Source organism: Austrofundulus limnaeus, unplaced genomic scaffold (genome assembly GCF_001266775.1).
Source record: "Austrofundulus limnaeus strain Quisiro unplaced genomic scaffold, Austrofundulus_limnaeus-1.0 Scaffold871, whole genome shotgun sequence".
Classification (NCBI taxonomy): Eukaryota; Metazoa; Chordata; class Actinopteri; order Cyprinodontiformes; family Rivulidae; genus Austrofundulus; species Austrofundulus limnaeus.
In genome coordinates this window covers 13305-24744 of record NW_013953273.1, presented here as the reverse complement: position 1 = coordinate 24744, position 11440 = coordinate 13305, and the positions used below count along the sequence as shown (strand labels likewise).

The 11440-nt window shown below is 39.3% G+C and overlaps 1 protein-coding gene across 2 annotated transcripts in view; it reads right to left on the bottom strand.

The window, feature by feature from the left end:
- Positions 1-11440, bottom strand: part of plce1 (phospholipase C, epsilon 1) — a 53531-nt gene that overhangs the window by 32659 nt on the left and 9432 nt on the right. For both annotated transcript variants that reach the window (XM_014029224.1, XM_014029225.1), the window contains 1 exon segment: positions 1025-1221. In XM_014029224.1, the coding sequence (XP_013884678.1) occupies positions 1025-1221 (197 nt within the window).

Here is an 11440-nt window from a genome sequence, read left to right as displayed (position 1 = left end):
CAATCCAATAGAGCATCTTTGGGATGTGGTGGAACGGGAGATTCGCATCATGGATGTGCAGCCGACAAATCTGCGGCAACTGTGTGATGTCATCATGTCAATACGGACCAGACTCTCTGACGAATGTTTCCTGTACCTTGTTGAATATATACCACCAAGGATTAAGGCCGTTCTGGAGGCAAAAGAGTGTCCAACCAGGTACTAGCAAGGTGTGCCTAATAAAGTGGCCAGTGAGTGTACATTCACACACTGATGATAGTAAGCTACACTGTGTCCACAGCTGCTCTGGGGCTCACTGACAGAGGTGGGGCTGCCATGCTGCGCCACCGGCCCCTCTGACCACCATCAGTAGGKAAGGTGGGTGAAGTGTCTTGCCCAAGGACACAACGACTGAAACGGCTGGACTGGGGATCGAGCCGGCGACCTTCCGGTTCCGGGACGACTCCCTTAACCACTCCYCCATGGCCGCCCTAAATGAACTCTGGTGAGGTTTGCTTCTGTTTAGAATACAGACTGGCCTCAAACCGAACCTACTACAGGAACCATGCACCTTTTAAGACTTCACAAGCCACCTTTGTTAAGTGTCAACGTAAAAATTAGCACTCAGTGTTGTTAACGCTACCACTGCACTACAAACAATGAGCCATTGTTGGTCAGGGAACATGGAGCATTTCGTCWCCTTTGGGTTGCGGCACAGWTTTGCRAACYTCATCCCAAAKTGATATTTATWTAATTGCAAAGCCACCTCTGAATGAGCTGCTCTGAAAATCTAAATGGTATTGCCATTGTATTAACTGCACAATCTTTCTTTCCTGGTCTGTGCTCTGTCCCACACACGTCATTGATTGTCACCCTAGTGGCTTTGTTTAGAAATTYCAGTTTGCAAAAAAGCACAATGTGAATGTAAACCACACCAAWCAAAAAAATAAATAAAGTTTGCTTTTGGTCCGGACCAAACAAGTGGACCAAAGGACTGTCCTGGTGTGAATACACCCTTACACATCAATTGAGAATGTAATCCTACCTGGTTGAATGTGAAGGATGAAAGCACCAGGGGTTATAAAAGAGTTTCCTGTCAGGTCTGGCAGGGCAGGTGCTGAGGGCAATGTGAAATGGACAGAAAGACTCCCTGAGACGAACACATCCAGAGCAGGACAACAGGAGCTTTTTAGCAGGATGWATTAGACTGACTTCCTCTCTGTCCTGCACACAGCTGGTAACCTGTCAAGGGAGACATTGAAAATAGATTACTTAGTGGGAGCCTAAAAAAGGGGACCAGCACCCATTTATAAACTGCAAGCTAGCTGCATATATTACATATATACACATCTAGAATTTAGGGGGATAATTGAATCTGAAGTCATTGCCATAAGCTCCTCTGCTSTGGTCATTTTCAGAAGCAATTTCCTCTGAAGGGAACGGCAGACAAAGTGTGAAAAGAAATAATTAACAGGAAGAGGTACAAAGCTAAAGAAAGGAAAGGTGAGAAAAGGTTCCACACAGAGTGACACAGTCATGTATGTTGCAGCGAAGGTGAATAATTGAAAGCTGAAGAATAGAGGACACAACGAATGAGACAAAAGAGAAACCCCAAAGGAGCTTTGATCGAATGAACTTTTTGACCTTTAAAAGAAAGCCTCCCGTACTTCTTATTTAGATCAAACTTTACTTGAAACAGAATCCGGCCGACAAAAAAAGGCAACACTTATTCAGAACGATTGGCTCCTCCTTTGTCCWTTATGTCAAACTGAGGACAGGCTTCTTCTGGCACAAATTTCAGTTAAAACCCATTAGGACAACATTTTGCAGTACTCTAAGTGGGCACTTATGCCTTCTGTGGGAATAGATATTACAAAATCAGACAGAATCAATAGGGGGTTATTGAGTGGGGGTGGGGAGGTGCAATGCAAGTTTAATGAGCAAATAATGCTTGATGTAATAACCTGTAACTGTTTCCCACCTAACTGATGCATATTAGTGACAGGGAAAAAGGTGGGTGAAAGCTTTATTCCTCTGACTTTTATATTCTGTACACACAAGTCTGTGACTAATGATAGGCAAAGAAAGCAGTGATTTGAGATGCACAAACAAACACYCATGGTGCATTTAGTGGCAGGCCGGCTAGCTGTCTCAGTGGGATGGGTTTCCTGCTTGGGGTGTAGGCCAAGCTGTTGTCAGATCACAGCCATCCCCAGAGAAAGAAGACATACCAGCCAGCACGTTTAAAGGCAAAGGGGCTGAGGGGAAAGATTAAAAAACAAACACAGTTGAACAGGACAAACCTTCTAAATAGAGCCCAAGCTTAAAATAACTAAAAACAAAAAATCTGGTCAAATCAACAACTTTTAAAACAGGGCCTACTGAATTAATTAATTTTGTGTCAGTCGTTAAGTTATTCAAAAAAAACTATTGCTTTTTATTTATTTTAACTCTAGATAAAAAGGGACTTTCAGCAATGTCTGACAAATTTTCTGTTTCCCCATTAGTTATAAACACTGTGGAGAGAAGCTGAGAATTTACATACTGAAAACCAGCTGAACATTTGACGCAGACAGGTTAAAACAAGAGGAAATCTGGATTTTGTTTTTGTGTAAAGCACTGGCTAGTCTTTGAGGCAGAATAGCCAAGACTATGTAAGAAATTTGGTGAAAACAATGCGAGTCAAATAAAGTTCATTATTGCTTTGTGTTTTTTTCCCCCCTAACATTTTGCATTTTTTAAACAAATTCACTTCAAGTTWAATTTTCTCCAGTGACACGTTCTCATTTGCAACAAACAACAACCCAGATGCCTCCAGCATGACAGAGATGACAAATGATGGAAGAAAAACTGKAGGTCAGAATGTTTTGTATATAAATGTGTCTCTAACTCCAAAGAAAACTGTTGGGAATGTGGTGCGACTTTTGATTGACACGGAGCAGCTGGCTTCACACAAACTCTTTTCAAGTTCAAGACAAACACATGGACACATAGTCACACTTTGATCACAGGAAAACACCTAAGGTACTGAGAGTACTCCAGCACAGAAGCGTATAAGAAAAACTAAATGTAAGCAACAAGGTAGAAGATAATAATTGTGTTTGAGCTCCGTTATGTAAGTACTGTGCAGGTCATCCAACATCAATACATCCGGCATGTTGTTCTTCACTGTAGATTACATTACCACAGATCTTCCAATTCAGATTAGTTAGTAGAACTGAAGCTTTATTAACTAATACAGGATTGTGGCTCGTGTTACTTTGTGTGTACAGGAAATACTAATGAGTTTAGCTCTGTAGAGGGAAATATTACTGCTGGAGACAGCTGCACTAATTCAGCTGGTAAGTTTAGCTACTGACAGCTCTAACACACAACAGTTTGATTATGCTGTGATTTTTTTGCTCAACTGATAAATCCACCTTTCCCATGGAGGGACAGTTTTGTTTCGACTGAGAATAACATGGGATTTAAACTAATTCTTTCAGATGGAACAGCGTTCATGAAAACTAAAATCACTTCGCATAAAATGTTGTCATCACTGTGTATATGCCATTTACGTCCCATTAACCCCCCCAGTGGGTAATTTCTCTGCCTGGCAACAGCCATTCTGGGACAGGATTAGCAAAGAGCACAGCGCCGCACGGCACACGCTACTGAACTTTGAGCTGGAATGCACAGCCACAAAAGGTGCACATATTGCACATGCAGACACAAAAACACYTTGTGACTCATGCCTGTGCCATTATGCGTATAACAGTAAAAACATTCTGTATTTATGAGCACAGGAAACTGGAGAGGCAGAAGCGGTCTCTGTAAAATCCAACCACTTATKCTGAACAGTTAAGTTTCTGAACAGTATCACACTCATGTTCACATACCGACATCCTCCTGCTGCTTTTAATCAAGCTCATAATCATACACACTCTGAAATTACGCTGATAGCTTATTATTTTTCTATTGCAGTATRAATGCACCATAGCACCACAAACTCGCACAAAGCCACAAAGTTGTATCTGGTAATGGAACACATGCACTCACACAGGAATAGACAAATCACTTTAACACTGATCTGCCCCCCAGGCGTACTCTCCCACGATGCTGATGCTCGAGGAATAACATGCATTGCTTCGCCTGAAACCTACTTTTAGACSCGTCCTGGAGGGTCGACGTTGGCTGGGAATATTTTGTCACTTGGGGCAYAGGTTACAGGAGATACTCAATGTTTGGTCCCTCCATTTAACAGAAATGTCTAACTTGTCTCAGAGTTTTTCTTTTAAATATGTTAAACTTCTTAATGCACTTGATGAAAGAAGTGTTTAATAAAACAAAACATTTCAACGATATTTGTATAGGTTTGGAAAACCAGCACTCATTAGTGGAGTRGTCTAATTTTACGTTCACAGTAAATTTGAGAAATGGTTTTTAAAGCTGGTGTTAGGACTCCACTGCAGGWCTTAAAGGGGCAATATCATGTAAAATCAACTTTTTTGAGTTTTATATCCTGTTATAATGTTATATTCTCATTAAAAAAACATGCCCAAAGCCTTACTTTGACTCATTCATGCATATTTGAGAAATCCTGCAGCATTTTTAGGCAGCCATGCTGAGGAGCAAAACGACAGGTGGGGACCAGAAACGCCTTTTGGGACCAGAAACGTCTCTGGGACGTGTCTTTAAGCCAAGCTTCCTCACAGCAGAGGGCCCGCCTCCCCCCTCCCCACACCCCCCACCCATGACTCCTGCAGGCTCTCAGGTGAAAGTGAAAGTGAAACCTAACTGTCTGCTGAGCTCTCAACATTAGTTCTCACTCAGTGAAGCTATTTTCAGATTAAAATACCTCTGAGGAAATGTATTTTCAGATGCCAAGTAAACTGCATCATGGCCGACAACTCCCCACCCCCCCACCCCCAATGCGACAGGAGCGGAAGGAGGTTCTTAAAGAGACAGAGGCCAATTTCAAGGGATTTAGAAGAGGAAGTGATGGGAAGATAAGCTTATTTTCTATTTAAACATAAAAACCTCATTTTAATAACCGCTAAAGGTGACATAGATACTTTATTATGGAATAGTATTTAAATGTATATATGAGAAACACATAACATTGCCCCTTTAAAATAAAATCCTAAAAACTCAACCTAAAAACAACTCAGCTTTTTAGGACTTCAGCAACATTAAGTCAGAAAAATTTGCTTAATCTCTCTTGCACTTTATTCTCGACGCATTGTCATTTGCTGTAAGACTTTCCTCAAGTCCTACAAAAACATTTAGAGAAATTGTTTTCTTTCCAGTAGCCAAAACAGAGCTGAAAAATCTGTGCAAAAATATCAAGGACAAATGTACAATCTGTCAGCTCAAACAAGAGCACGTTTAAATCAACTGGACTGAGTGTATTTTATAAACACTGTGAAGAGTCAGGTATGTTCAGCTGCTCTGGTATCCCCCCCTGCCCCCCACTTAGATACTTGTAACTCCACCCATCATTAAGAGTGTCAAATGAATTAAAAGACATAAAGCAGGTACACACAAACATGCCAAGCAGACATCCTCACTTAGGTTAAAGCTGGAGCTGGAGCTTCTTTCCACTCTACAATCACTACTTCAGACTTCAATTTATGCACACAGAACACCAGTTTCCCCCTTGGAGAAACACTTCATCCTGCTTTGCATCACCAAGAAGCCAACAGCCTACTCTCACATATTTTCTTCTTGCGATGACTGCCTCTACAACATAATTTGTTTTCTCCCGCAGACTTGGCTGACTCACTGCTGTCAAAACTCGGCTCTTTTGTCCGTGGCCAAGTTGCGCTCGTTTACGGTAATATGTGTTGTATGCACAACTTTTGGCAAGTTAGGGCAAATTTCACATGATTCCTCGCCACAAGAAGTGCAGGAATATTTCGATGTCTACATTTGGTTGCTGTCTTGCTGAAGAAGACAGGCTTTTTATATTTCAATTTAAATTCTAGATCATTACATATTTATACAGTTTCTCAATGCAACTTACAGTGACAGCACGCTAAAGTGAACAAATTTAATCTGATCACTTTTAATACTCATCAGAATCTGCTCAATGTTTCAGACACTGAAACATAAACAAAACACTGGAGATAAACACTGTGTGTTTTGACCAGGCTGCCAGGAATCAGCTGAACTCAAAGGTTTAGACACATGAACACAAACCTAAAGCTAAAATCTGTATTTATCCCCAAATGTAACATAAGACTATTTCTGAGACAAAGCCAAGTTAAAGAAAAAGAAATTCAAGACATAAAGGTGTTTGGAGCAAACGAAAACTACAGATTGGACTGGCAACATTTGTTCAGCTGACATGAAGGTAATGAAGAAAAGACTGGAAAAAAATGATATGATAAAGAACAGCACATTGAGAGCCACAAYAAGAGGAGTGAAGAGAAAAACACCAGGGATCACACAAAGGAAATTGCGAAGGAAGCCTGGGGTGACTTGAATTAATAATTCCCTGTTAAATTTCACAAGGAGCTGTTTTACCACAGATCCAGGAGCCGGGCCCACCTTCTGAGCACTGCCTCGCACCTTTAACAAGCTTATTACATTAGTGTAGTGTGTAGCACATAACTGAGAACAGAAAAAAAATCTGATAAATTAAAAAAATAATAATATCTATATTGAATTAACATAGTAAAATACATACATTCTGAAGCTTATCAAGCAAATCTCACTTGTGACTTGATAGGGAACAGATGACTAACATGAGTAAGGTGTGATGCTTAGTATTCAAAAGTAGAAAAATCCCAACATATTTTGCTTACTAGGAGACATGCAACACCAAACATCAAAAAGGTGGATTTTTACTGTAAGCGTTAAAAACATGTAAACTACATACTCTATACTACAGATACTAACAGAGTTCATATTATTGAATTTTTTCTTGTTAGATCATTTGATGTGTGTGTTATGGTCAACAGCTGTTTGAGTAATTATTATGGTAAAGACCAAGGTTGGGGAGGAAAACATAACAGACAGAGCAGAACATTGAAACAAGTACCAGTTTGACAGAGTCCGTTCTGCCTGTGCTTTGTGTGTAAATATTTTCCTTTGGCATGTTGTACGTCCTGTATGTTGGCTTCTAATACAGAGCTACCTAATGTGTTTAGGCGTACTCAGTCAGTCTTGTAAAAAAGATGAGTGGTTTCAGAAAAGATTGAAGTTGTAGATAAAGCCAAGCCATGTCAAGACTGCCAACATATGCTACTACCTGCTCAATGGAAGGATGGAAGTTTACATCCAGAACTATAGTTTCAGGAAAGCAATGTGTGATGGAATGGAAAAGGCTAATCATATTAGTGCTGTCTCCCACTATCAATGTGGTGGGGGGAATAAAGAACAGGTGAATGTAGGAGAAGGGAATACACAACGGTTCATGCTGCACAGATGGACAGATCAGGCAGCTTTGCCAGTAAAACCAAAGCAAAGCAAAAGCCTACTCACTGGGATCAGGCAGGAAACACTATAGGACTTTCAGAGCACAATAACCCTGATGCTCTTCATCTCGTGACAGGAGTAGAGATGTGTGGAATGGTTGTTATTATAATGGATCTCCAGGAGAGAACCACACCACTTGCTGCATGTCMTTGCCCATTTGTAAATGCTGGATCAGGGGTAGTGATGGGATAAATGGCTGTTTGATGGGATCCGGATCTTGGGGAGCCATTTGTTTCATAGAGCCGTTCAAAAGAGCCGTTCGATTTTGAATGAGTTACATCATCACGTAGGGAAATACGCCATCACGTATGGTGATGAGATGGCATCATCACGTCACGTGGAAGCAGAAATCCCCCCTCCCCCTTTCCCATGAGCTTCTGTACTCCACCGCTCTGCCRGTTGTCCATGAAAAAGCAAAGCGGGAGTGATTTAAGGACGAAAAAAGATTATATGAGGAATGAAATAAATAAAACTACAAATGGCTCGTTACCGCCTGCGACTCGGCTCCTATCGTTCGTTGTAAAGAGCCGTTCAAAAGATTTGGATCGTTSGTGAACATCACATCACTAGTCAGGGGTCTTGCTCTTTCCATGGATGTATCCTGGTTTAGGGGAAYAGGCAGTAGACCACCAGCTAGGTGAACCACTCCATTATCAGTCAGGGCAACACAGTAGTAGATGAATGTCAGGTGTACCGGGTCCTAACATTTTTTAAACASAAACCATTACTTCAGCCCAGGTTTCCTCTGGATTAGGTGTTGAAAAGAGTGGGGGTCACTAAAGAGTCCACAAGAGTTTTTGTCTGATGTAGGAGACTTTGATGCTCTTTCATCATAACACTTGTCTTGTCTTTCTCTTACAACCAGCTAAGTGAAGTAAAACGCCACTGAGCAGTGACACCACAAGTTAAGTCAAGCAATTCTCATAGCTCATGTTTTGAAATAAAATATTCAGCTTTAAGTTTCAGCAGTTAAAGACCAAAGGCAGAGAAAGGCTTATAAAAAAACGGATTACAAAAACGGAGTGCGAGAGACAGGAAGAGAGCAGTTGCACTAAAGCAAAGAGGTTTATAAAGGAGCTAGATGGAAAAAACAAAAATAAACAAAGCAGGGTAACCCCGAGGGCCAAGACAACCTGAAACTCATTACCCAGAGACCTCAGTGGGACCTTCAACACCACCATACTCCCCCAACTTACAGTTCACATGATGTCATACTACAGCAAGTCCCTCTCCTACATTGCCGAGCACAGCTCTGGTCAGACATCTACAGATAAGCCTGATGAATGTTTTTCACTTTTTAAAGTTTGAGGCATAAATTACATTTGGCGAGGAACTACACCTACAGAAGTACGTGCCTGTTTTGGGAGAGTTTTCCCGGTACGTTTCTACTCTCTTCTAATGTTTTAGAGACTCAGGAAAAAAATTTTTTTAAAAATTACAATTAAAATTATACATTAAATGAAATTCACAATATAAACAGCTATATTTGAATTAATTTTTAAGATTATAGTGAACCAAAGAAGCAGATAAATTATGTCTCTTGACCTCCTAGTCATAAAATGCATTATTTAATTTTAGCTTTGCATAAAACTTTCAATCTAATCTGCTGCAATTCTTCTGCACAGACAGTAACATCCATAAAAGACACAATTTAAAGTTTTTCTCCAAGCACAGCAAGAACTTGTAGAAAGAACTTGTAGAAAACAGTTTACTTACTATAACGCAAAAAGGTTGATAAACTGAAGAGAAAGGGGGGAAAAAAACACCAAGCTCCAATTCCTCTAAGACTGTGTACACAGAAGTGAGAGATGGCTTGAGTGTAAGAGAGCAGGAGGGCCAGAGGAAGAGAGGGAGTGCGGGAGATCTCCACAGTGGCCAAACAAGCAGAGAAGGAAAAACAGAGGTAGAGAATAAAGATGAAGGGAGACAAGAAAAGGGCAAGACGACATAGATTCAATGATCATTCTCAAACACAGAGGGTACCCCCATATTAGGTTAAGAGGCAACAAACTTATRACAACCCAGAAGTCTGACGGGAGATTTTATCTCTAAACACAGAAGACAGATGAGACGCTGCTCTACYAGGTCTCAATTGATCCTTTCTATGGACCCTCGTCACTACGTAAGCAACCAATGTCAGACAAAATTCAAATAAGAGTTTTTATTAGATGCAATGTAGATTCTGAAAAATAGTCTCTGAAACCACCTTTTTTAAAGCCAATACTAACGATTTTATGTAATCTATAATTTTACAAAACAACCAGTGTTAAGAAGTAATCTTAAATGAGATAATATACAAAATAATCTTAATAATAATACATATTGTTCTTTTATTTTATGGCATCATTAATGATCCATAAGTTATATACCACATTTGGTAATCAAGGTAACATTACACTAAACAATTCTGACTTGATTCCAMTTTTTTGCATTTTGCAGTTTCTATCCCAACCTGAAGACCAGTGGTGAAACTGATGAAGACAGTTAATGTGCATTACCTTTAACCATTGCAGTTCATTGGAAACAAAGTCTGCTACACTGATCATCCATAGTTTCCATTAAGAACCAGACAGGCAAAATTTTACATTTTTTGGAAAATTTATACAGTTGCCCCAAKCCATCTCACAAAAGGTTCATGATAACCGTGCCTTGGCCAATAAGAGCAGTTGTAGTGTAKAGAGCAGGTTTAGCAACAGTTTCAAATTGAGAGGTTGTGGTGCTGAGRGCTTTAGAGCATCTGCATCTCTGCTGCCTGAACTGTGTTTTAAGAGAGGAAAAAAAACTATTTCTACACATCTACTCCAATATCAAAAGGGTGAAAATAAAACTTAATATCTTTATAAACATTTAAAAAAACTACTTTTTTGTATTTGTTGGACTTAGACTTGTTTACTTTTATAAAGAATTAGAGAAAGTCTTGGTACAGACAGTCACAGACCTAAAATGAATGCTGTTTGTCTTTACTGGCTCTGCCAAATGAAGTGGAAAATAATTCAGCAGTTCCAATTTGACATCAAAGTGAGCACAGAACAAAGCAAACAGCTGGCTTGGCCTTGCTTTGCATTTCTTTGATCAATACTCAGCTAATTACACTGGTCTGTGGAGCTGATAAGGAATGAGACTCATGTATTTTAGTGCAATATTTTCTACATTCATTGTCTTAGAAAACTCGTCTCTGAACAATATTAATTTAACTAAAATGTTCACTAGTTTGGCAGTATGTTGGTAACCTCTGTAACTGTGAAAAGCTGAACCCACAAAGTATCTATTTATACAGTTAATAAACATACACACACATTTTGTATAAGTAATTTTTGAMAACAGCAAATCTAAGTTTATTTCAAAACTCTTGCTGCCCTCTAGTGGAAAACTGTAAAAGTACTGGCAAAAATATAGCATCAGATAAACACAAACAAAACAGTGCTTCATTTTGTTTTTTATGAAATATGTAATGCTTGATATTTCCTTAATCTTATTTTAAAGATAACACTTTGTGTAAATCCAAAATTATTAGAATATTAAATAAAATTTTAAAAAGTAAAAATGATGATTTGCATGAGCACACATATGGTATATACAGCACTTGGTGAACAACAAACTTGTGCAAAAAATTGTTTATGGTCCGATAAGAACGATAACGAACATCAAATGTAGATCAAGGCGTAACATGCATGTCAAGAATTTGTTAGCTTTAAATAAACATGAATAATTTTATTTCAGTAGTTAYTTGTGCTCTCCCCAAGTTCTTTCTGAGAAAAAAGTTCAGACTGTTCCATTAGATGGCACCATAGGCTGACATTCATGAATGAGGATTTCAAAATCATCTGGTTCACTTTTTAATGCCATCTCTATCAAAGACATTAAAGCACTTTAAACAATGATTTGAAAAATGTCAAAAGAATTACTCAACATCACACTGTATGTTCAATTACAGCGGGTAAAATAAGTATTGAACACGTCAACATTTTTCTCAGTAAATATATTACTAGAGGTGCTAATG